At 41.8% G+C, this 27,807-nt stretch overlaps 1 protein-coding gene across 2 annotated transcripts in view; it reads left to right on the forward strand.

The window, feature by feature from the left end:
- ATRN (attractin) overlaps positions 1-27,807 on the forward strand; it is a 268,648-nt gene that overhangs the window by 186,414 nt on the left and 54,427 nt on the right. For both annotated transcript variants that reach the window (XR_013346039.1, XM_077816039.1), the window contains exon 25: positions 3,094-3,155. Coding sequence is in view for 1 of the 2 variants with exons in the window: in XM_077816039.1 (XP_077672165.1) it covers positions 3,094-3,155 (62 nt within the window). In the remaining variant the exon portion in view is untranslated. The remainder of the gene's footprint in view (positions 1-3,093; positions 3,156-27,807) is intronic.

Below are 27,807 nucleotides of genomic sequence, written 5' to 3' on the forward strand. Positions count from 1 at the left end.
TTCAAAAAATTGCAATAGTTTGTATGCTTTCTTTCAGCTATCTTCTCACTAAATGTAAACAGATTCTACTAGTAGTGCTATGTTGAACGGTCTGGTCCCATTGCTCTTAACCATTTATTAATACAAAATTATTTTTAGGCATCTACAGGGACACTAGTTTGTGAAGGACTCCATGGTCAGGACTCCATAGTTAAGACTGAGTTCCATTTTGCACATATAACCTCTTTGTTTCACATGGGAAAAGACAGTGAATCCTCCCCAGAGGTACAGCACTTACTTTTTTAAAGTACAGAATGAATTTTCTAACAATTTATACGTAGATCCTTTAATTAGTTTGAATTAACATTAATAAAAAACTGAATCCATTAAAAAATTTAACATATCACTTTTGTTTGTCCTGAATGAGTTTAATTAAAGTATAACACACACACACTTCAAACTTTCCATATAGTTAAAATTAATTAAATCTTGAGTACAGTCTGTATCAAAGAAATTAGGCTGCACTTGAGCAAAGTTATTAGTTGTTGTTGTATCTAATTATGATGATGATAGGCTACAGATGGGGTAATGTGAACCGGACAGGGTGTTTTCAACGTGTGAGAAGTAAATTATGGAAGTCACCTGAGACTTTTTACCCTTTTTACAAGGTGCAAACTCCCCTCTTGCATCCTTCCAAAATATAAGCTCTGCCAAGTCAATGAAGAAACCACACGTACTAGGTCACTTTGATTGCACCAGAGGAAGCTGACTTTTCTCTGTTACCTAGAACTTATCCATCTTTTTGATTTTCACTTGAATCCCTTATTCAGACTCCTGTCTCTGGCCATCCTTTTCTAGTCATGGCCTAGAGAGAAGTACCTCAATTCTGTTATCACAGCTGGTTTACAGCTCTGGAATGCACATAAGCATCTCAGTTTTTTTCTTGGATCCATCCTGCACTGAAATGGCAGAAGCTTGTTTTTAATCTATAAATACCACTTTGGTCTGTTTTAAAGGAAGGTCTAGGCCCAGTCATTTGTCCTCCATTGTATTTAAAAGAGGTTCCTACCACTTGTTTAATTTTGTTTACTTGTATTTCAGTTGCAATAGTCTTTGACTTCCAGCATGCAGTAGCCTGACAGTGATTCTTTCAGGAGGATTGTTTGCATGTCCAGTTTCTCTTTCTGCTTCTAGATTCCTTGTTCTATAAAAGCTTTTAGTTTAAAAATTTACTGTTTTGTCCTATTATCTCATTAATATAGTTTGTATTGTGAATGTATGACGTTACCGCTAATGTTTCAGTATCTTAGCCAGACAAGGTAGCTGAGGTAACATCTTTATTGGACTAACTTCTGTTGGTGAGAGAGACCAGCATTTGAGCTTACACAGAAGAAGAAGAAGAAGAGTTGTGTGTAAACTCGAAAGTTTATCTATCTCACCAACAGAAGTTGGTCCAATAAAGATATGACCTCACCCACCTTGTTTCGCCAATATCCTGGACCAATATGACTACTGCATATTAGTATCTTAGATATTACATAACATAACACTACATAACAAGTATCTTAGTTACTGTCAATTCCTGTTTCTATAATATATCAGGAGCTTGAAATTATTTGATTTGTTTGAAATTATTACTATTCCTATCTTGGTATCTGTTTTAAAGAAAACATAGATTTAGCCCTCTGAGCTTAAAATGTAAAGTGGAGCCCACAATATGTTTGCTATCCTTTTTAACTGGAAAACTCAAGTAGACTGTTGGGCACTGCATTAAAATTAAATTAAAAATACAGCTTGCCGAATCTTCCCGTCATACATAGGCAGTAGGATTGAAAGAATGGGATCATATAGTCTGCAGCTTTCAGTGCTGTTGGGTACAAGCTTTCCAGCAAAATAGAAAGTATACCATTATGCACTCCAAAGGAGATTACAGTGTATTTGTAAACAAATGGTTCTGGCCTTCTACTATACCAGTTGCAATATAATACAGTTATTTAAAGCAAATATGGCAACAGACTATGTTTCTGGAAAAAATAATAAACAACTGGTTATTTTTCTGGTATTCATAGTATTCAACCTGTAGCTAACAGTGGGAATAAGTTAAAATTGATACCAGTATTGTTATGATGTATAATTTAATGGGAAAATAGAAACGATGCTTTGAGACAGACTCTATAAAAATGAAAAGCTTTGCTGAATAAACTGCCAGTTTCCGTTTAGTGTTGGAAAAAGTTCCAATTGTTCATGAAAGAGTTAATTTCCTGTTGTGGTGCTGGGATTGATAGTCAGAGGAAATAGGAGGTACCTGGAAAGAATTTGTGCAATATTAGCAATCACAAGTTGCCTTTCTGTTGGCTTGCCTTCCCTTTGCTTTGTTGTTTATAACCAGACTCTCTAATCTCTCCTTTTGCCTCTAACCACCTCCCAATTTCCTGTTCCTTTCTTCCTTCTGTGTTTTGTCCAAAAAATTGGGTTGTTTTTCACTTTTCTTTTCAGTTTGAGTGGCTTGCAGGAAAGTGGGTTAAAATGAATGCCATAGTTGTTTTTACAGTATCTATTATCTTCTGTGTTTCATGCCTTTTTGCTGCTCTTGGTGTAAGTTACTTATTCAAGAAGATCTTACTTTAAGAGTATTATTTCAATGAGGGCAAGCAATTCTGCTTGCTTTTGAACTTTTTAGTATTTATTGTACTTTATTGGTCAATATGTCTGCAGTAATTCAAAATATTCTACTTTAGCTTGTATGCTGCTTCTTATTTGTGAGTATTGTAATCATTTTGGATTTGGAGCTTTTCAAAGATGATTACCATGTTCTTTTGCCTCATTTACCAAAGTGATATATTCCTGGATTGTAACTGGAAGAGCTGAAGAATTTGTTTTGTTTTTAAAAAGAAATTTGGATGAAGCATTTCAAACCTTAATCTGAGGTCTGTTTCTTCTTTGTCAGAATACTACTTAATATTTGTTTTTAAAAAATCAACATGGTGTACATTTGAAGAAAATGAAGCAGTATTTCATAGTAATTGTTGATCCCAGCAGCAGTGTAATGATGAATTTTGGATATAAATTACCTGCCAGTGAAGTAACAGGAAAACATTTGCTTTTCTTTTTCAGATTGCTTTCTCACAGCACAGCAACTTTATGGACCTGGTACAGTTCTTTGTGACATTTTTCAGGTACTTTTCATTTTAGGCAGATAAATGTTTCAACTGTTTTAAGAAAGCTCCTTTTATCAATACACTGATTTATAGTTTATTAAAGTTAAACCATCATCTTTATCTAACATTTAAGTCTAGTGAATTGAAAGTAGTACTATTAACATTTAAAATATTTTTTCTTGGTAAGGTTAAATTAGAGAAATTTAGTTAGATCACGTCAGTGCAAGCGCTCACCATCCTCTGAATAAAGTGAGCCCTTATCGTCAGTGTGAAACAGGTTCGTGATGCCATAAGAATGGAAACAACAGAAGTAAAATAATATTCTGTTTCTTCTTCCGTTCTTCAAAAGGGTGTTCTTTACAAGAACATGGGAAGACTCCAGAAGTGATGAAAATTGGGTCCTTAGGATTTCATAAACTGATGTGCTGGACTTTCTAATTGTAGGGACTGTTAATATTTCATAACATGACAATAATATATATACTACTTTCAAGTAAACATTTCAAAGTGCCTTATGAACATTAAAGCCTCACAATCCTTTGTGAAGTAGATAAGGATTATACACGTTTTACTCATGAGTAAACAGATAAAGAAATGGTATCTTGCCTGAGCTTTTACACACATTCAGTGTCAGAAGAGGTCATAAAACCTAAGAGCACTGAGTTGGCATTTCATGAAGATCACTTATCACAGCTCCTATATCAAACTTTTTTCGTAGCACTACATCTTAAAATAGACACTTTACAGTGGATGCTTGTTTACAGCAACACCTTGTAAGAGTGACCGCTGCTTGTGAGCAACATTTCCCCTGGGAACACTTTCCCTACTGTGAATTGTTGACACTCCCCATAACAGCAACGGTCGCTTAGGCGCAACGTAGAAAAAGGGCACCGATATTTTCCTACTAGTAAGCATCTACTGTATATGGTTTACTTCCTGTCTGATTCATGTTGATATGGGGTAAAATCTTGTTCCCATTGAAGTAAGTGAGGGTTCTTCTTCAAGTAGTGTCCTTGAGGGTGCTCCACTTCATGTGCCTCTCATGTGCCTTGATTGGAGATTTTCTATTAGTAGTGTCTGTTCGACCTGTGCTTGCACACTATACAACTTGCGCCACGCTCCCAGGGCATATAGGGCTGCACGGGCAAATCGCCCTCAGTTTCTTCTCTCCAACCTCTGCCTGAGATGGAGCTCTAGCGTGCCTGCCTTGTGTGTGCCTCAGTGTGTTTTGCAGTTTAGTTCAATGTTTCTAGTTAGTGTTAGTTGTTAGAATAAAATCAGTTAGATGTGAGAGGTTTCATTTTTTTCTCCCCTGCCCCTCCTTTTTTACTCCCTCCCCCACTTTTTTCTGGTGAACTCATTTGGTCTGGCTAGGTATGCCCGGCTCACCAGGTTTCAAAAGCTGCTTCTCTTGTTGGGCGGCTGTCCCAATCAGCAACAGACACTCTAAATGTACCCATTGTGTTGGAGAGTCCCATATCTCCCAAAATTGTAACTTTTGCCTGGCTCTAAAATCTAGAGCTCAGATGAACTGGAAGACCAAACTAAAGCTGCTGCTGATGGAGCACTCCCTTCGACCTCCTTCCGAGTCAGGTCAGCAGACCACACACTTTCCACCTTCCCTCCGCCTGCCATTCATCTGTCTTCAGACTGTGTCCCTTTGGCTAAGGTCTTGCCTAGAAGGGGGAAGATCTCTGAGGACTTAGGGAAGGTTCCAAAGCAGGGGAAGGAGCCAGCTCCCAAGAAGTTCTGATCTCCTGCTAGGTTTATGGTGTTGGAGGCCTCAGTCTCTCAACTCAGTACTTTCATGGCAGAAGACTCTCTTCCTCCAGTACCAGTGGAGCAGGGAGACCGCAGAGCACGTCAGAGAAACATAACGCTGTCAGAGCCCCAGTACCATCCGCCTCCAGATCAGCACCATCTATTTCAGACTTACCAATGGTGCCTTCCCACATGGCTCTCTCAGTACTGTCCAGGGAGGTTGAAGTGCTTCAGGTTGGGGGGCTGTCTATAAGCAAGGACTGGCCTGTTTCCCGTGCACATTGGTGGAAGCACTCTATGTAGAAATCCCATCTGTTATTTCGACCTTCAGGAGGAGTCCACGCAGAATCCTTCTTTTTGTATTGTTGTTAGGAAGGTTTCTGTGGGTTAGTATGCTGTTCAGAGGTGTTGGAAATATTCCTTGAGTCGGAGACATTGAAAGTAGGATTCTAGGTCGCCACAGAACTGTATCATGTTCGTGGGGGTGGAGGGGCATGAAAGACGATTCCTCACTCTCACAGATCTTGGGAGACAGGCCAGTCCTCGCTTACAGACAGCTCCCCAACCTGAAGCAAATACTCACCAGCAACCACACAACAAAAACACTAACCCAGGAACCTATCCTTGCAACAAAGCCCGTTGCCAGCTCTGTCCACATATTTATTCAAGGGACACCATCATAGGACCTAATCACATCAGCCACACCATCACAGGCTCGTTCACCTGCACATCTACCATTGTGATATATGCCATCATGTGCCAGCAATGCCCCTCTGCCATGTACATTGGCCAAACCGGACAGTCTCTACGCAAAAGAATAAATGGACACAAATCAGACGTCAAGAATTATAACATTCAAAAACCAGTCGGAGAACACTTCAACCTCCCTGGTCACTCAATTTCAGACCCAAAAGTGGTCTTTCTTCAACAAAATAACTTCAAAAACAGACTCCAACGAGAAACCGCAGAACTGGAATTAATTTGCAAACTGGACACCATTAAATTAGGCTTGAATAAAGACTGGGAGTGGATGAGTCATTACACAAACTAAAAACTATTTCCCTATGCTAATTTTCCCCCTACTGTTACTCACACCTTCTTGTCAACTGTTTGAAATAGGCGATCCTGATTATCACTACAAAAGTTTTTTTTCTCCTGCTGATAATAGCCCACCTTAATTGATTAATCTTGTTAGAGTTGGTAGGGCAACCCCCATTTTTTTCATGTTCTGTGTGTGTGTGTGTGTGTGTGTGTGTGTGTGTGTGTGTGTGTGTTTATATATATATATATATTTGTCTTCCTACTGTATTTTCCACTACATGCATCTGATGAAGTGGGTTTTAGCCCACGAAAGCTTATGCCCAAATAAATTTGTTAGTCTCTAAGGTGCCACAAGTACTCCTCGTTCTTTTTGCTGATGCATACTAACACGGCTACCACTCTGAAACTTTGCATTTACAATGGACCCAAAAGATACTTACACTGAATTCAATATGGACTCCCAAGGATATCCAGGAAATTGCCATATCGACCACACTGGGGTCTATTCCCAGCTCTGCCACTGACCTGTTGTGTGACCTTGGTCAGATAATTTCTCCTCTGTTTCGCCTGCTCTGTGCTTCGGTTTATCATCCTGTCCTGTCTTGTCTATTTCGACTATAAGCTCTTCAGGGCATGGATTCTCTTTTATGAGTATGTACGCTGCCATGTACAGTGGCACAACAGCTGGACTGGGGCCTCTAGGCGCTACTGTAGCACAGATTATAAAAGTTATCAATGTTGAATATTCCTTTGAGCTTTACAGCACATCCTGTATTTATCTTGTTAGGTTTTAAGTGACACAGGCTTTCTGAGTTGTATATTGCCAAGCACATTGGCAGACCTTAGGTATTATTTGCAGAAACTAAGCAGTACCTAAACAAAGTTATGAACAATTTTTGTATCTAATTTTATGCACACGTGTGTTAGGATATTAGGTTTTAGAACTCTATATACGGAAGTACAGCGCTATTTTACTGATTGCCTAACTTCTTTCAGGGTCTGTCCAGCTAAAAATGGCTTGGTTCGAATGTTTCATACTTTGCTTAGCCTATGCATAGATTTTAATGTATGTAACTAATTTTTAAAAATTAGCCATACTGTGTGGCACATCAATGCATTCTTTACATAAGAATGTCCATACTGGGTCAGACTGGTGGTCCATCTAGCCCAATATTCTTTCTTCCGACAGTGGCCAATACCAGGTGCTTCAGAGGGAATGAACTGAACAAGTAATCATCAAGTGATCCATCCCGTCGCCCATTCCCAGCTTCTTGAAAACAGAGGTTAGGGACACTTCAGAGCATGGTTTTGCATCCCTGCCCATCCTGGCTGATAGCCATTGATGGACTTATCCTCCATGAACTTATCCAGTTCTTTTTTTTTAATCCTGTTATAGTCTTTTGTGGATACAGACTAACATGGCTACCCCTCTGATACTTGTTATAGTCTTGGCCTTCACAACATCCTCTGGCAAAGAGTTCCACAGGTTGACTGTGTGTTGTGTGAAGAAATGGTTCCTTTTGTTAGTTTTAAACTGCTGCCTATTAATTTCATTTGGTGACCCCTAGTTCTTGAGTTATGAGAAGGAGTAAATAACATTTCCTTATTTACTTTCTCCACACCAGACATGATTTTCTAGACCGCTATCATATCTCACCCCCTTTAGTCATTTCTTTTTCCAAGCTGAAAAGTCCCAGTCTTATTAATCTCTTCTCATCTGGAAGCTCTTCCATACTCCTAATCAGTTTTGTCACATTGGAATTGGAAAAGGTACAGAAGAGTGTATCTTTTTTGAGATGGGGCGACCACATCTACACACAGTATTCAAGATGTGGACATACCATGGATTTATATAGAGGCAGTATGATATTTTTTGTCTTATTATCGATCACTTTCCTAGTGATTCCCAACATTATGTTAGCATTTTTGATTGCTGCTGCACATTAAGTGGATATTTTCAGAGAACTATCCACAATGACTCCAAGATCTGTCTTCAGTGGTAACAGCTAATTTAGATCCCATCATTTTATATGTATAGTTGGGATTATGACAGGTTTCAGAGTAACAGCTGTGTTAGTCTGTATTCGCAAAAAGAAAAGGAGTACTTGTGGCACCTTAGAGACTAACCAATTTATTTGAGCATGAGCTTTCGTGAGCTACAGCTCACTTCATCGGATGCAATGTGCATTACTTTGCATTGATCAAGTTTCCAAGTCTCATACCGCCATGCATGTGTTAAACTGTGCAAGGCAGGGCAAGGAGATGCAATAAGAGACAAGAACTCTGTAATTTCAAAGATCCCAGTAGGATGGGGAATCAATTACTTTGCCCAACTCCAAATCTCAACTCAGCTTATGAAGCAACAGGGAAACCTGCAGAGCCCAAAAGCTCTACAGGGCAAGCAAAGTCACAGGTTGGTGGAAGCCAGTAATCCACTAGAACATCCATACTCCAGAGACTAGTGTTACCTAGGGCTGGCTGGGACTAAATTCTGTTCTGGGCCGGTACTTAATTTCCTTTTTTATTTAACAACCAAGTTCCTCTCCTTCAAAAGATCTGGAGCTTGAAGTTCAGTGATTCTGAATGCCTGCAGCTTCCTTTGCTATCAGTTGGAGTTAGGGCCCTTAACACCTTTGAAAATCAGGTCCAAGTTTGCTAGTTAACTTTACGGTTATTATTCCATACAATAGCTTTTTATTTTAAGCTCCAAAAATGTCAGCAGATAAAGGTTGAGAAAAATGGCTCTTACTGGCTCATTAATATTTCATTATAATTGAAACTGTAAGAGAAATGATATTCTAACCACTGTTAACCTTTTGTAAAACCAAATGAATTGCAAGGAAACTTTTTCTTCCCCTCTCCTTCCCTTCCTTTGCATAAGCTCTTTAATTTTTACTTTGCACAAATCCTGCTGTTTTCTTCCCTCAAAGTTTAAGCTATTGAAAGGTTTTTTTGTATGCACAGACTGTGGTCTTAAAAAAGTGTCAGTTTTTTTCTTCAAAATCTATTCCTCCCCATTCCCACTTCACTAGTAATTTTTGTAACAGTATGCAAAATGGTTTTGTACAAAAGGTGTTATAAGGAGCCTTCAGTCCCTACTAATCTCATGCCACCTACATTTGATCTAATTTCCTATTATCTTTTTACTAGCATCCTGTGTTTCTCCGCAGGGATCGGTTCTGGTTCTGTTCAATATCTTCATCAGTGATTTAGATAATGGCATAGAGAATACACTTATAAAGTTTGCAGATGAGATCAAGCTGGGAGGGGTTGCAAGTGCTTTGGAGGAAAGGATTAAAATTCAAAATGATCTGGAGAAATGGTCTGAAGTAAATATGATGAAATTCAATAAGGATAAATGCAAAGTACGCCACTTAGGAAAGAACAATCAGTTGCACACATACAAAATGGGAAATGACTGCCTAGGAAAGAGTACAGCGGAAAGGGATCTCGGGGTCATAGTGGATCACAAGCTAAATATGTGTCAACAATGTAACACTGTTGCAAAAAAAGCAAGCATCATTCTGGGATATATTAGCAGAAGTATTGTAAGCAAGACACAAGAAATAATTCTTCCACTCTACTCTGTGCTGATTAGGCCTGAAGTGGAGTATTGTGTCCAGTTCTGAGTGCCACATTTCAGGAAAGATGTGGACAAGTTGGAGAGAGTCCAGAAAAGAGCAACAAAAATGATTCAAGTCTAGAAAACCTGACCTGTGAGGGAAGCCTGAAAAAATTGTGTGTGTTTAGTTTGGAGAAGAGAAGACTGAGAGGGGACATGATAACAGTTTTCAAGTACATAAAAGGTTGTTACGAGGAGGGAGAAGAATTGTTCTTCTCAGCCTCTGAGGGTAGGACAAGAAGCAATGGGCTTAAATTGCAGCAAGGGAGGTTTAGGTTGGACATTAGGAAAAATTTCCTAACTGTCAGGGTGGTTAAGCACTGGAATAAATTTCCAAGGGAGGTTGTGGAATCTCCATCATTGGAGATTTTTAATAGCTGGTTAGACAAACACCTGTCAGGGATGATCTAGCTAATCCTTAGTCCTGCCATGAGTGCATGGGACTGGACTAGATGACCTCGCGAGGTTCCTTCCAGTCCTATGATCCCTCCTTAAAGCCTGCTGGTTCCAGGGATATTTGCTACCGTTTCTCCCCAGTTTCATCATAGTTTTCTCTTTCTTGAGCTGGCATTCTGTGTCTTTTCACAGATTTGAAATCTTTAGGGGAGGGATTGTGTTTTTGTTTGTAAAGCTCCATATAAATTTATGTTGCTATGGAAGTGATTATCCATATTAATTCTGCTTATTTTGTTTTGAGGAAGTGGCTAATTTGATTTTAATTTCGGGAATCACCATTGGGGAAGTAGTGTGTATAGTGGCACAGTAGCTGAGGAGACACTTTTCGGTACTATATAGTGGTCTGCTTATTGTAAGCATTTTCCAGTTGTTTTGGAAAGCAGGGATATGTCACATTACAATAATTCAGATCTCCTGGAGTCCTGCAGTAGATGTTTTCTTTGATATTCTTTGCTTATCCATTGACGTATTTTATAGTGCCTATCACTATATGTCACTATATGTTACTATTTATAAAGATCACACAAAATCCAATCTCAAATCCATTTTTCTGAGAAACAGCTGAGCTCATGTCGCTCTGGTCATTATTTCTAGACACATCAGTAACAGCAACCAGCGAGACTCTAAAAATAATATAGGCACACTGATTCATGAACAATCCGAAGCCAGATCTCCCTAGTATCATCTCAGAAGACTTCTCGCCTGCATATGCAGCCAAACATGTTGTTTCTTCCCAAAGTGCAGTCTCTCCTGGCTGGGGCGGGGTTGGACTAGATGACCTCCTGAGGTCCCTTCCAACCCTGATATTGTATGATTCTAGTCACTGTCAGACACGGTCCATCGCTATGCTCAGCACCTTAACCACCTTGTGTCTTGCACAGACTTGAATCCCACAGGTGAGAGAAGCAGATTCTCCTAACAGTATGAAGACAATCCCCACACATGATAGAGACAAGTGACAGTCATTAGCATAGAACATTTGAGATAAAGCAGTGAGGCTTCTCTGTGTGTTTCCAAACCCCACAAGTTCTGACAAAGCAGTCAAACCTATGCAGTTGAGGAGCTGACCTCCATTACTCTAACTTCTCCTTCACCCTTGAGTCCTTGGCTCCTCTTTCCTATTGTAAGGGCCACACTGCCACTCCCAGCTCCGATTCACCTCAAATATCGATTTCCTTCGCTCTTGCTCTTGCGCAGTCATGTGTCTGGAAGAAATCTCATGACCATGCTGACTTCCTCCACTACAAATTTGTTCTCTCTTCCTTTTGGTTCTGCCATCTTCAGAGCCAAGTCACACTGCTTCTCACTCTCTTTGAATTCCGTGCCTGTAATCCCAACCAGTTTTTACCACCTTTGACTCTTTCTTCAAACCCACTCCCCTACCCCCAGTTTTGTCTCTCAACAGGATCTTACTGATCTCTTCAAATTGAAATATGACAAGATCTTCCCAGATATGGGAAATCTGTCCGTACAACTTATGAATTCTGGCTGATGTTATAAAGTTATGAAACTTGTTTTATCATGGAATGCCTCTTTGTGGCTGTGGAATCCATTATCTGCTGACAAGGTTGTAAGCACATCTCTCCTGTAACAAATACAAAAGAGCATTGTTAACTTTGACTGGTGAGGAACCTGAGGCAAGAAAATGCACATAAATCTTTTTCACACTTTCTCTCCTCCCCTCCTGTCATAGGCACAGAAGTTTCTCCTTTGGGCTCCTGCTAGCCCTTCCATTTGCTCTAATGACCCTATGCCATCTCATCTCCCTCATCCCACTTTCATCCCCTCCTTACCCTCTCTTCTTCCTCTGATTCTTACCCTTTTAATACAAACATGCTTTAATCTCTCACATAGTAACAACAACAAAAATCCTTGACTCCACTTGTCTCCATCTACTGCAGCATCTCCCTTTCATCTCTGCATTCATTGCGCACACTACCAACATTATTGTCTGGTGTTCCTCTCCTCCAGTTCCATCTTAGACTCATTCCCATCCAGCTTCTGCCCTTTGCACTCCACTGAAACTGCTCTCACTAGTCTGACATCTTTCTGTTAGCCACCTTTGACACGTCAGTCACATTCTTTTTCTTGGAATTTGTCCTACCTCATTTTTTGAGATTCAGTCCTCCTCAAATTTTCCTACCTCTCTGATCGTTCCTTCAGTATGTCATTTGGCCAATCCTCCTCATCCATCTCAAACCTTTTGTGGGAATTCCCCACACGATTCGTTCTTGGTCCTCTTCTCCCGCTACACATTGTCTCTGGGCAATCCATCCACAACTAATAGTCTCTGGTGCTGATGACTTTCAGATCTACCTCTTCACACCAGAACAATTTCCTGTCCGAACTAAAATCTCTGCCTGCCTTTCAGCTCCTCACCTTCCGAATGCCCAGCTATCAGCTTCAGGTCAGCTGGCCAAAACTTAATCTCTACATACACCCTTTCCTTTCTGAGTCACTGTAGGTAATGTGATATTCCTCCTTGTCATTGAGTCTCATGACCTTGGCATCATCTTCAACATGGACCCCACTTTAGATCCTCACATTCAGTCTATCTCCAAATCTTTCTATTCTTGCTGCACAATATTTCTAAGAAAACAGCCTTTCCTCTCCATCCACATAGCTGAAACTCTTTTCCAACCTCCGCTCACCTCATGTTTCAACTACTGTGTAACATCTTCTTCTCTGGTTTGACAAATGCAGTCTTACCCCATAGCTACTCATTCAGAATCCTGCTGCAAAACTAAACTTTCCTGGCTCATGGCTGACCACATCACATCGCTCTTTACATCTTTCCATTACATCAAACACAAACTGTTTATCTTCCCATGCAAGGCCCACCGCAGCATTTCTACACTACCTATCATTTCTCATATGCTGTTGAGAGGTCAATTCCTACCTCTGATCAGCCCAGAATGCAAGCTTCCATCACCCCCTTCCACTTGTTTGAAAATTTAACAAGTGTGTTCATCCTTCCTTAGAGGTTTTTAAGGTCAGGCTTGACAAAGCCCTGGCTGGGATGATTTAACTGGGAATTGGTCCTGCTTCGAGCAGGGGGTTGGACTAGATGACCTTCAGGGGTCCCTTCCAACCCTGATATTCTATGATTCTATGATTCTTTCTCCTATGTTGTCCCTCATGCATGGGAATTATTCCTTGTAAGGTTCTGCAAACTACCTTACTATCCTCCTTCAAATATCTTCTTAAAACTCTTCCTCTGCAGCAAAGCCTATAAAGAAAAAATACGTAGTGGGTGAGCTGAGACCAGCACCTATCTACAATGTGTGGGAAAATTGCTGCATTATCATGGGGGACTTCAGTTTGGGTACTATAAGCGGGAGGTCTCATGCTGCCAGTACTAAAACATCCTTGGAATTTTTAAACATAATGGATGACTGTTTCCAAATTCAAAAAGTGTTACAGCCAACACTGGGGAATTTTGTCTATATTAGAACTTCTCCTAACAGATAAAGAGGAACTGATCACAGAACTAAAAATCAATGGTAGCTTAGGTACAAGTGATCATGACTTGACCACATTTATAGTATGTAAGCAGAATAAAGTCCAGATGAGTAATATATGTATATACACTCGAGGCTTTAATAGGGCCAATTCCACCAAACTGGAAACCAATTATGAGCAAAATCAACTAGTAGGAAGAATTCAGTCAGAAAAATGTGACTAATAATTGGGAATCATTTAAGAACACTTTACGAGGTGCCCTAGAAGCCACAATTGAGAGAGAAGGGTGTGCTGGATAAAAAAACCAACCTGATTTAGAGGGGAAGTGAAGGCAGCTGTAGGAGCACTGGGGAAGTTCCAGAAGACTGGAAGAAAGCTAATGTTATGCCAATTTTTAAAAAAGGGTAAATGGGATTACCCAGATTATTATAGGCCTGTCAGCCTGACATTGATCCCAAGCGAGATAATGAAGCAGCTGATATGGGTCTCAATAAAGAACTAAAGGAGGGTAATTTATGCAAATGAACATGAGTTTATAGAAAATAGATCCTGTCTAACTTGATACCTTTTTTTAAGAGATTACAAGTTTGACTGATAAAGATAATAGTGCTGATGTAATATGCTTAGACTTCTCTAAGGCATTTGACTTGGCCCGGCATGACATTTTTATTAAAAAACTAAATATAAAATTAATATGGCACTACTTAAATGAATTAAAGACTGGCTAACTGATAGGTCTCAATGTAATTGTAAATGGGGAATCATCAAATGGGTGTGTTTCTAGTGGGTGGTTGGTTCTTAACCCTATACTATTTAATGTCTTTATCAATGACCTGGAACACAACACAAAATCATCACTGATAAAGTTAGTAGATGAGACAAATATTGATTTGGGAGGGACCATAAACAATGAAGAGGACAGGTCACTGAGTCAGAGTGATCTGGATCATTTGATAAATTGGGTGCAGGCAAACAATATGCATTTTATATGGCTAAATGTAAATGTATACACCTAGGACCAAAGAATGCAGGTCATATTTACGGGATAAGGGACTCTAACCTGAAATCAGTGACACTGATAAGGATTTGGGGGTCATGGTGGATAATCAGCTGAACACGAACTCCCAGTGTAATGCTGTGGCCAGAAGAGCTAATGCGTTCCTGGAATATGTAAACAGAAGAATCTCGAGTAGGAGTAGAGAGGTTACTTTATTTGACACTAGTGCGACCACTGCTGGAACACTGTGTCGAGTTCTAGTGTCCACAATTCAAGAAGGATGTTGATAAATTGGAGAGGGTTCAGAGAAGATCCATGAAAACTAGTAGAGGATTAGAAAACCCACCTTATAGTGATAGACTCAAGAAGCTTGATCTAGTTAACTTAATAAAGAGACGGTTAAGGGGTGACTTGATTACAGTTTAGAAGTTTCTACATGTGGAACAAAATATTTAATAATGGGCTCTTCAATCTAGTAGAGAAGAGTATAAGATGATCCAATGGCTGAAAGTTTGAAGTTTTGTTTGTACAGTACCTAGCACAATGAGGCACACCCCTATGAATGAGGCCATAGGCACTACTGCACTTCAAATAGCAATAATCACAGAATGGATGTGGTCCTCCCTAGAAGAAGAGGAGACACTTACTGGGCCTAAGGGCAGCAAGCTGGGATTACTCAGGTTTGGTATCTAGCTCCAGAGAGAACCACCTCCTGGTCCATTAATTCTACAGCAGTGCAGTTTCATAACTACATAACTGGTAGGAGGAGGCAGAAGTTCAAAGCTCTGTTTTGTAGGTGACACAGATTCACAACTTGGGCATCCTTCATCTAAAAAGAAAACTAATCACAGTGGAATTGTCCCGTAAGCAGGAGGTGTTCTCCCAGGTGACACACATTCGGCAGCTTTCAGTGTAAGCATGTTATGGACTTGTTCTCCCACAGTCACTGCTCTCTTTCCTTCTGATTTGAGAGTGTGCTCTTTCATAGTAATCCTCACAAATGCCAGAATCCCACCGAATTCAACTGATTATCTTCACTTCTTTAAATTGGATAGAGCTGCTGTGCACTAACAGATGCTGTGTCCATTCTGGAAGTGGCAGCGTTTCAGGTTTTCACAGATTCCAAGGCTAGAAAGAACCATTGTGATTTTTCTAGTCTAACCTCCAGAGAAGTTCCCTAAAATAAATTCCTAGAGCAGATCTTCAAGTCAAACATCCAATCTTGATTTTAAAATTGCCAATGATGGATGTAGCATGTATTGATCTTGCATGTAATGGGAGAAATTTGAGATGGAAAGACAAGACACTAGATGAAAGAAGGATAAATTTATAGTAATATTTTATAAATATTTAGCTAGGACTGGTATTTTTCCTGGGGAAAATCCTTGTATGTGGGGAAGGATACCAGTCTACTCTCTGGTATCATGGGCAGAAGAGCAGCAGCACTGGAAATAGGACATTCTGCTCAGGCTGTGAATAAAGGGGCAGGCTTTTCGTGGCTGCTTCTCCTGTGTGCTGCCACTCATGTAAATCTATTTCAGTCATTAACTATAAATAAGGTTGGTACCTTTCCTAGATATTGCAGGATCGTTCTCATTTTACTAGGGGGACTTTGCAAGTAGGTTTAACTACCCTTTTCAAAGTACAAATGGCCAGTGTGTTTTCTGAGCGAGGTCAAAGAAGATGAAACAATTTCCTACCCAAAAGGTATTTTTGATTTGGTCATCCTGCTGAGAATGATAAAATTCAAGAGTGTACCAGACTGTAACTCTGTTATAATGGCAAATGTTCAAGATGAAGTGGGTGATGGTTTGTTAAACCCTTATGGTGTCTTCCACAATAAGGAAAGTTCATTAATCTGTAAATTAGGTCCTTCCCTCCTTTGCTATTAGCATCAGGTAGCAGTTCAACAAATAGCAGCTGTGCAGTGTCAATGCACACATTACTAAAGAAGCTGTTTAACCAGTCTGTTTAGCCTAGTATCATTATACAGTCAACGACTCAGGCTTTATGTATTGGTTCTATCTTGATTGGATTTTAATGCCTGGAACAGCTAAAATGTGACCTATAACTCTCCACACATTAAAAGTTACTTTCAGATAGCACTTAAATAGTTTCCACTTCATCAGAATAATTTGAAATGTTTTTCTAGTAATCATCTTGCTGCTTTCAGAAATTACAAATAGACTTTCACACACTAAGGCATATTAGAGCCAAAGCTACAGTATATTTTGAGATTTAAAACTGTCATTTTTACTAGCCATTCTAATGTTGATAAATATCGTAGGGTGGTTCAATCATTTGGGCCTTAATGTGCCAGCTGGATTTTCTCCTCTCGTTGTCAGGATTCCTCTTACAGTGTCTTTCTCTCCAGCGTCAAGTAAAAATGAAAACTTACTAGTTATAAGAATTTTAAGGACACTTAGGAGTGCAAGGAAACTGTCAGAAAGGAGGTCAGCGAAAGAGGTGGAGAGGCAGCTGGGATGTTTGAGGTTTTAGTCAGAATTTATTTTAAGGATACACTTATGGAAGTTACTTATACACTTATACACTTATAAGAAGTTAATAAATTATAGACACTTAAATGGTTAATCAAATTGAGTCTAGGAGTCAATAAGTTACTTATAACCTTCTGTAACGCCTTCTTCTGCTGTGCCTATAAGCGTCTAACACGCACAACTCATGTAATATCCTTATAAAATATATTAATCATTTATTAACCCTTTATAAACTATAAATGTACCCTTAATATAAAGTATGACAATTTTTTTTCTGTTGTTGCTGTAGATAAGAGTTAAAAATAGATTAGCAATTAAATGTGCTAGGATCTAGTCCTGAGCATGGGTCTTACTTTTCACCCCATAGAGGCTAAAAAATACCCCAAGTGCTTGTCTTTCAGTAGCTCAGTTACCATTGTCTTACAAAAAGGAAAGGAAAGGAGTACTTGTGGCACCTTAGAGACTAACCAATTTATTTGAGCATAAGCTTTCGTGAGCTACAGCTCACTTCATCGGATGCATAAAGTGGAAAGTACAGTGAGGAGATTTTATACCCGCATGGCCCCACAGTATGCCAACATTTTTATGGCTGACTTAGAACAACGCTTCCTCAGCTGTCGTCCCCTAATGCCCCTACTCTACTTGCGTTATATTGATGACATCTTCATCATCTGGACCCATGGAAAAGAAGCGCTTGAGGAATTCCACCATAATTTCAACAATTTCCATCCCACCATCAACCTCAGCCTGGACCAGTCCACACAAGAGATCGACTTCCTGGACACTACAGTGCTAATAAGCAAAGGTCGCATAAACACCACCCTATACCGGAAACCTACTGACCGCTTTTCCTACCTACATGCCTCCAGCTTTCACCCAGACCACACCACACGATCCATTGTCTACAGCCAAGCTCTACGATACAACCGCATTTGCTCCAACCCCTCAGACAGAGACAAACACCTACAAGATCTCTATCAAGCCTTCTTACAACTACAATACTCACCTGCTGAAGTGAAGAAACAGATTGACAGAGCCAGAAGAGTACCCAGAAGTCAGCTACTGCAGGACAGGCCCAACAAAGAAAATAACAGAACGCCACTAGCCATCACCTTCAGCTCCCAACTAAAACCTCTCCAACGCATTATCAAGGATCTACAACCTATCGTGAAGGACGACCCATCACTCTCACAAATCTTGGGAGACAGGCCAGTCCTTGCCTACAGACAGCCCCCCAACCTGAAGCAAATACTCACCAGCAACCACACACCACACAACAGAACCACTAACCCAGGAACCTATCCTTGCAACAAAGCCCGTTGCCAACTGTGTCCACATATCTATTCAGGGGACACCATCATAGGGCCTAATCACATCAGCCACACTATCAGAGGTTCGTTCACCTGCACATCTACCAATGTGATGTATGCCATCATGTGCCAGCAGTGCCCCTCTGCCATGTACATTGGGCAAACTGGGCAGTCTCTACGTAAAAGAATAAATGGACAGAAATCAGATGTCAAGAATTATAACATTCATAAATCAGTCGGAGAACACTTCAATCTCTCTGGTCACTAGATTTCTGATCTCAAAGTGACTATCCTTCAACAAAAAAACTTGGAAAACAGACTCCAACGAGAGACTGCTGAATTGGAATTAATTTGCAAATTGGATACAATTAACGTAGGCTTGAATAGAGACTGGGAGTGGTTGAGTCATTATACTAAGTGAAACTATTTCCCCTTGTTTATTCCCCCCCCCTCCCCCACTGTTCCTCAGATGTTCTTGTTAACTCCTGGAAATGTGCTGCAAATGGCCCACCTTGATTATTACTTCAAAAGGTTTTCTCTCCCCCCACCCCACTCTCCTGCTGGTAATAGCTCATCTTAAGTGATCATAGAATCATAGAATATCAGGGTTGGAAGGGACCTCAGGAGGTCATCTAGTTCAAACCCCTGCTCAAAGCAGGACCAATCCCCAATTAAATCATCCCAGCCAGAGCTTTGTCAAGCCTGACTTTAAAAACTTCTAAGGAAGGAGATTCTACCACCTCCCTAGGTAACGCATTCCAGTGTTTCACCACCCTCCTAGTGAAAATTTTTTTCCTAATATCCAACCTAAACCTCCCCCACTGCAACTTGAGACCATTACTCCTTGTCCTGTCCTCTTCTACCACTGAGAATAGTCTAGAACCATCCTCTTTGGAACCACCTCTCAGGTAGTTGAAAGCAGCTATCAAATCCCCCCTCATTCTTCTCTTCTGCAGACTAAACAATCCCAGTTCCCTCAGCCTCTCCTCATAAGTCATGTGTTCCAGACCCCTAATCATTTTTGTTGCCCTTCGCTGGACTCTCTCCAATTTATCCACATCCTTCTTGTAGTGTGGGGCCCAAAACTGGACACAGTACTCCAGATGAGGCCTCACCAATGTCAAATAGAGGGGAACGATCACGTCCTTCGATCTGCTGGCTATGCCCCTACTTATACATCCCAAAATGCCATTGGCCTTCTTGGCAACAAGGGCACACTGCTGACTCATATCCAGCTTCTCGTCCACTGTCACCCCTAGGTCCTTTTCCGCAGAACTGCTGCCTACCCATTCGGTCCCTAGTCTGTAGCGGTGCATTGGATTTTTCCGTCCTAAGTGCAGGAGTCTGCACTTATCCTTGTTGAACCTCATCAGATTTCTTTTGGCCCAATCCTCCAATTTGTCTAGGTCCCTCTGTATCCTGTCCCTACCTGCCACCATATCTACCACTCCTCCTAGTTTAGTATCATCCGCAAATTTGTTGAGAGTGCAATCCACACCATCCTCCAGATCATTTATGAAGATATTGAACAAAACCGGCCCCAGGACCGACCCTTGGGGCACTCCGCTTGATACCGGCTGCCAACTAGACATGGAGCCTGTCAAGGTTCCTCCCCCACTCTGAACTCTAGGGTACAGATGTGGGGACCTGCATGAAAAACCTCCTAAGCTTATCTTTACCAGCTTAGGTCAAAACTTCCCCAAGGTACAAAATATTCCACCCTTTGTCCTTGGATTGGCTGCTACCACCACCAAACAAATAGTGGTTACTGGGGAAGAGCTGTTTGGAAACGTCTTTCCCCCCAAAATACTTCCCAAAACCTTGCACCCCACTTCCTGGACAAGGTTTGGTAAAAAGCCTCACCAATTTGCCTGGGTGACTACAGACCCAGACCCTTGGATCTTAAGAACAATGAACAATCCTCCCAACACTTGCACCCCCCCCCCCTTTCCAGGGAAATGTTGGATAAAAAGCCTCACCAATTTGCAGACCCAAACTCTTGGATCTGAGAACAATGAAAAAGCATTCAGTTTTCTTACAAGAAGACTTTTAATAGAAATAGAAGTAAACAGAAATAAAGAAATCCCCCCTGTAAAATCAGGAGGGTAGATACCTTACAGGGTAATTAGATTCAAAACATAGAGAATCCCTCTAGGCAAAACCTTAAGTTACAAAAAAGATACACAGACAGAAATAGTTATTCTATTCAGCACAGTTCTTTTCTCAGCCATTTAAAGAAATCATAATCTAACACGTACCTAGCTAGATTACTTACTAAAAGTTCTAAGAATCCATTCCTGGTCTATCCCCAGCAGAAACAACATATAGACAGACACACAGACCCTTTGTTTCTCTCCCTCCTCCCAGCTTTTGAAAGTATCTTGTCTCCTCATTGGTCATTTTGGTCAGGTGCCAGTGAGGTTACCTTTAGCTTCTTAACCCTTTACAGGTGAGAGGAGCTTTTCCCTGGCCAGGAGGGATTTTAAAGTGGTTTACCCTTCCCTTTATATTTATGACAGAGCCATTGATCACTACCCGTTGAGTCCGACAATCTAGCCAACTTTCTACCCACCTTATAGTGCATTCATCCAGCCCATACTTCTTTAACTTGCTGACAAGAATACTGTGGGAGACGGTGTCGAAAGCTTTGCTAAAGTCAAGACACAATACATCCACTGCTTTCCCTTCATCCACAGAACCAGTAATCTCATCATAGAAGGCGATTAGATTAGTCAGGCATGACCTTCCCTTAGTGAATCCATACTGACTGTTCCTGATCACTTTCCTCTCGTGTAAGTGTTTCAGGATAGATTCCTTGAGGACCTGCTCCATGATTTTTCCGGGGACTGAGGTGACTGGCCTGTAGTTCCCAGGATCCTCCTTCTTCCCTTTTTTAAAGATTGGCACTACATTAGCCTTTTTCCAGTCATCCGGGACTTCCCCCGTTCGCCACGAGTTTTCAAAGATAATGGCCAATGGCTCTGCAATCACAGCCGCCAATTCCTTTAGCACTCTCAGATACAACGCATCCGGCCCCATGGACTTGTGCACGTCCAGCTTTTCTAAATAGTCCCTAACCACCTCTTTCTCCACAGAGGGCTGGCCACCTACTCCCCATGCTGTGTTGCCCAGCACAGCAGTCTGGGAGCTGACCTTGTTCGTGAAGACAGAGGCAAAGAAAGCATTGAGTACATTAGCTTTTTCCACATCCTCTGTCACTAGGTTGCCTCCCTCGTTCAGTAAGGGGCCCACACTTTCCTTGACTTTCTTCTTGTTGCCAACATACCTGAAGAAACCCTTCTTGTTACTCTTAACATCTCTTGCTAGCTGCAGCTCCAGGTGCGATTTGGCCCTCCTGATTTCATTCCTACATGCCCGAGTAATATTTTTATACTCTTCCCTGGTCATCTGTCCAATCTTCCTCTTCTTGTAAGCTTCTTTTTTATGTTTAAGATCCGCAAGGATTTCACCGTTAAGCCAAGCTGGTCTCCTGCCATATTTACTATTCTTTCGACACATCGGGATGGTTTGTCCCTGTAACCTCAATAGGGATTCCTTGAAATACAGCCAGCAATCCTGGTCTCCTTTCCCCCTCATGTTACTCCCCCAGGGGTTCCTACCCATCAGTTCCCTGAGGGAGTCAGTCTGCTTTCCTGAAGTCCGGGGTCCGTATTCTGCTACTTACCTTTCTTCCCTGTGTCAGGATCCTGAACTCAACCAACTAATGGTCACTGCCTCCCAGATTCCCATCCACTTTTGCTTCCCCCACTAATTCTTCCCAGTTTGTGAGTAGCAGGTCAAGAAAAGCTCCCCCACTAGTTGGCTCCTCCAGCACTTGCACCAGGAAATTGTCCCCTACGCTTTCCAAAAACTTCCTGGATTGTCTGTGCACCGCTGTACTGCTCTCCCAGCAGATATCAGGATGATTAAAGTCACCCATGAGAACCAGGGCGTGCAATCTAATAGCTTCTGCGAGTTGCCGGAAGAAAGCCCCATCCACCTCATCCCCCTGGTCCGGTGGTCTATAGCAGACTCCCACCACTACATCACTCTTGTTGCTCACACTTCTAAACTTAATCCAGAGACACTCAGGTTTTTCTGCAGTTTCATACCGGAGCTCTGAGCAGTCATACTGCTCCCTTACATACAGTGCTACTCCCTCACCTTTTCTGCCCTGCCTGTCCTTCCTGAACAGTTTATAACCATCCATGACAGTACTCCAGTCATGTGAGTTATCCCACCAAGTCTCTGTTATTCCAATCACGTCATAATTCCTTGACATCACCAGGACCTCCAGTTCTCCCTGCTTGTTTCCAAGGCTTTGTGCATTTGTATATAGGCACTTGAGATAATCTGCTGATCGCCCCTCACTCTCAGTATGAGGTAGGAGCCCTCCCCTCACAGACATTCCTGCCTGTGCTTCCTCCCGGTATCCCACTTGCCCACTTACCTCAGGACTTTGGTCTCCTTCCCCCGGTGAACCTAATTTAAAGCCCTCCTCACTAGGTTAGCCAGCCTGCTCGTAAAGGTGCTCTTCCCTCTCTTCGTTAGGTGGAGCCCGTCTCTGCCCAGCATTCCTCCTTCATGGAACACCATCCCATGGTCAAAGAATCCAAAGCCTTCTCTCCGACACCACCTGCGTAGCCATTCGTTGACTTCCAAGATTCGACTGTCCCTACCCCGGCCTTTTCCTTCCACGGGGAGGATGGACGAGAACACCACTTGTGCCTCAAACTCCTTTATCCTTCTTCGCAGAGCCACGTAGTCCGCAGCGATCCACACAAGGTCATTCTTGGCAGTATCATTGGTGCCCACGTGGAGAAGCAGGAAGGGGTAGAGATCCGAGGGCTTGATGAGTCTCGGCAGTCTCTCCGTCACATCGCAAATCTTAGCCCCTGGCAAGCAGCAGACTTCTCTGTTTTCCCAGTCAGGGTGGCAGATAGATGACTCAGTCCCCCTGAGGAGAGAGTCCCCAACCACCACCACCCGCCTCCTTCTCTTGGGAGTGGTGATCGTGGAACCCCCAACCTCAGGACAGCGTATCTCAAGCCTTCCAACCAGCGGAGTCTCCTTCTGCTTTCTCCCCCCAGACATATCATCTGGTCCACTCTCCACAATGGTACCTGTGGAGAGAACATGAAAACTGTTACTTACCTGTGTCTGTGTTGCTGGTACCTGGACATTCCCTCTTCTTCTTCTGGAGGTCACATGTTGCCAAGCTTCTTCACTGGCCTCTTGGCTCCGCTGTGCAACCTGCTCTAAATCTTTAGAGCTTTGTGCCTGTAGAAGCATATCCTGACTTTTGTCCAGAAAATCCTCAGATTCTCATATGCAACGCAGGGTCGATATCTGCTGCTCCAGACTTTCGATCTTCTCTTCCAATATGGATACTAGCTTGCACTTTGTACAGACAAAGTTGCTTCTGTCCTGTGGAAGAAAGACAAACATGGCAGGTCACAATAGCTGAACCCCCCCCACCCCCCCATATCACCTTCCTACTATGAGCTTCCTCAGAGAAGCTGGCAAGATGTAAGCCTCACTGGGCGCACCCCAGGCGAACTCCAAGGCAAACTCCTGCTGTGTGCTGCTCTGCTGTTCCCTGCTGCTCAGCTGGTTCGCCGCCGCTCAGCTGGTTCGCGGAGCTCTGGCTATTTTTAAACAGCCAGGCTTCCCTGAAACAAACAAACAAACAGACACTCTCCTTACAATGTATATTTTTTCATGGTCTGTGTGTATATAAAATCTCCTCACTGTACTTTTCCACTTTATGCATCTGATGAAGTGAGCTGTAGCTCACGAAAGCTTATGCTCAAATAAATTGGTTAGTCTCTAAGGTGCCACAAGTACTCCTTTTCTTTTTGCGAATACAGACTAACACGGCTGCTACTCTGAAACCTGTCATTGTCTTACACTTAGCTATTGACTCAATTTTCTCTTTTGCTCTCCTCAGTTTGAAAAATGTAACTAGTTTTAAACTGGGTTCAACATCATTATTTTCAGTGTTCTCAGAGTGGGCAGCTGTCAAGGTTCCTTCCTCACTCTGAACGCTAGGGTACAGATGTGGGGACCTGCATGAACAACCTCCTAAGCTTATCTTTACCAGCTTAGGTCAAAACTTCCCCAAGGTACAAAATATTCCACCCTTTGTCCTTGGATTGACCGCTACCACCACCAAACAAATACTGGTTACTGGGGAAGAGCTGTTTGGAAACGTCTTTCCCCCCAAAATACTTCCCAAAACCTTGCACCCCACTTCCTGGACAAGGTTTGGTAAAAAGCCTCACCAATTTGCCTGGGTGACTACAGACCCAGACCCTTGGATCTTAAGAACAATGAACAATCCTCCCAACACTTGCACCCCGCCTTTCCAGGGAAATGTTGGATAAAAAGCCTCACCAATTTGCATAGGTGACCACAGACCCAAACCCTTGGATCTGAGAACAATGAAAAAAGCATTCAGTTTTCTTACAAGAAGACTTTTAATAGAAATAGAAGTAAATAGAAGTAAAGAAATCACCTCTGTAAAATCAGGATGGTAGATACCTTACAGGGTAATTAGATTCAAAACATAGAGAATCCCTCTAGGCAAACCTTAAGTTACAAAAAAGATAGACAGAAATAGTTATTCTATTCAGCACAATTCTTTTCTCAGCCATTTAAAGAAATCATAATCTAACACATACCTAGCTAGATTACTTACTAAAAGTTCTAACAGGTTTCAGAGTAACAGCCGTGTTAGTCTGTATTCGCAAAAAGAAAAGGAGTACTTGTGGCACCTTAGAGACTAACCAATTTATTTGCGCATGAGCTTTTGTGAGCTATAGCTCACGAAAGCTCATGCTCAAATAAATTGGTTAGTCTCTAAGGTGCCACAAGTACTCCTTTTCTTTTTGTAAAAGTTCTAAGACTCCATTCCTGGTCTATCCCCGGCAGAAACAGCATATAGACAGACAGAGACCCTTTGTTTCTCTCCCTCCTCCCAGCTTTTGAAAGTATCTTGTCTCCTCATTGGTCATTTTGGTCAGGTGCCAGCGAGGTTACTTTTAGCTTCTTAACCCTTTACAGGTCAGAGGAGCTTTCCCCTGGCCAGGAGGGATTTCAAAGGGGTTTACCCTTCCCTTTATATTTATGACAGCAGCATTGGTGGGTCAGGTACCGGTGATAAACATACAGTCTCGCCTTATTTTTTCAATAGCGTTCAAAATGCGCTGTGGCTTTTACTGCAGAATGAATATCCCTCCTGTGCTCCTCTTTAAGGGATCTAGGTGGGTGGAGAAAAGATGGAGAAGAGGTGCTGTTCAGGGTGGCAGGAGCTGCAAAGAGAAGACCTAAACCAGCAGTGGCCAGATTGTGTTGCAGGACAGAAGAGGCTGATGCTGGATGAACAGAGATAGAAGGGAGTGGAGTCGACAGAGCTAAGGCCAGAAGGAGGCTGGAGTAAGTCCCACAGGGAGAGTTAGTTGGTTTTTGTTTGTTTGAAATAAGGGCATTTTGAAATTGTTGAATGATCTTAGCTCACAATGAGAGTGGAATACAGAACATTATGGCCACGTGTGTGAAAGCAAGCCAGCAGCATTGTGTTGAAGTGCCGAGAGCAGTGACTCTGTGGTGTATACATATGACTGACGCATGTTAATAATGCTAGAGAATACTGTCCATTAGTTCAGTGTTTCTGGTGTTGCTTGTGAGCAGGTGGAAGAAACGGGAATGCTGGCAGAAAGCAGACCTCTCCGAATCACAGTATAATGCTGGTACCTATTACAGACTATTTTACTCTGAGTAAACCCAAGAGATCTTGCTTTCAGTTTGGTCCTGCGGCTTTGCCATTAAATGACATCCTTTAGTGTACCAAGTAAACACTGCATTTTACTCCTTTAGGCGTGCTGCTGAAAGATGCAGTGCAGTGGGGGGGAATATGTGTTTCCTTATTGGCTTTATATCTTTCACATGTATTTGCTGCCTCCTTGTGACAGTACAAAAAGCTTATCAGTGTTGTTCCTCTGCAAAATGTAGTGTAGCATTTAAAATGTTTTAGAAAAATCAGATAACTAGTCCTAATTTTAAATTTTTATTTATACCTTTCTCTAATAGTCTTGGTTATGATATTGGCATATTGGGCTGTATTAGTAGGAGCACTGCCAGCAGATCGAGGGAAGTGATTATTCCCCTCTATTCGGCACTGGTGAGGCCACACCTGGAGGATTGTGTCCAGTTTTGGTTCCCTCACTACAGAAGGGATGTGGACAAATGGAGAGAGTCCAGCAGAGGGCAATGAAAATGATTAGGGGCTGGGGCACATGATTTACGAGGAGAGGCTGAGGGAACTGGGATTATTTAGTCTCCAGAAGAGAAGAGTGATGGGGAATTTGATAGCAGCCTTCAAGTACCTGAAGGGGGGTTCCAAAGAGGACTGTTCTCAGTGGTGGCAGATGACAGAACAAGAAGCAATGGTCTCAAGTTGCAGTGGGGAAGGTCTAGGTGGGATATTAGGAAACAGTATTTCACTAGGAGGATGGTGAATACTGGAATGGGTTACCTAGGGAGGTGGTGGAATCTCCATCCTTAGAGGTTTTTAAGGCCCGGCTTGACAAAGCCCTGGCTGGGATGGTTTAGTTGGACTTAGTCCTGCTTTGAGCAGGGGTTTGGACTAGATGACCTCCTGTGGTCTCTTCCAACCTAATCTTCTATGATGTCAAAAATGAAAACAAAAGGGGAGCTGTGATATAGAAAAGGGCAAAAGAGAAAACCGGCATGTACAGTTCTAAAAAATGCTTCATGTCTTCTAGAGATTGTTGTTGTATGACAGTGATCATCCAATTAATTCACAATTGGGTTTTTTTGTTTTTTTCTAACTGGACAAATGAGCTTTTAAGTATGGGTTCCATTAATAATGTTTAACAGATGTGAGCAATTAAAGGAATAGCATAATCTCCTAGCCCCAACCTACATTCTTGTGAGGCTCTTGTTAGCTTCCCCAATTATGCTCTGCATTACACAGTGTAGACAGTCCTTCACTATGTCCCTCATTTCCAAGAGAAATTTTCTGAAAGATCAGTTAGGACTTCAAAGAAAATCCATCTGAGGGGACTGGCCAAGTCCTGACAGTCAAGAGCTGCTGAACTGTCTAAAACTCTAGATCTCTTTTCCTTGGGAAATGAGCGATGTCGAGGGTCATGGCAAAATCAGGAAATCTATGACAGTAGCTGTTCTCCATAACCCAAGTTCAATATATTTGCTTTCAGCTGAAAGTTGCTGTTGGAACCAGAACTTTAGCCCGATGGCCTGACAGGCAACTACAGTTAGTATACAGACTTTGCTTTGACCTAGACACAGTCTTGAGACGTATCATGCAGACCTTTGGATATTATTTACTTAGTGTCTGTATTAGGTGTTGTGGACAGGAAGGATAAAAGATATTTGACCCCCAGGACTGTAGTCTAAACATCCAGCGTACAACTGGAGGATTGGGGATAGGATATAACAATAAGCAGCATTATAGAAGAGTGAAGATTCAGCATGTTGT

This window comes from Eretmochelys imbricata, chromosome 4, assembly GCF_965152235.1.
Source record: "Eretmochelys imbricata isolate rEreImb1 chromosome 4, rEreImb1.hap1, whole genome shotgun sequence".
Lineage (NCBI taxonomy): Eukaryota > Metazoa > Chordata > Testudines > Cheloniidae > Eretmochelys > Eretmochelys imbricata.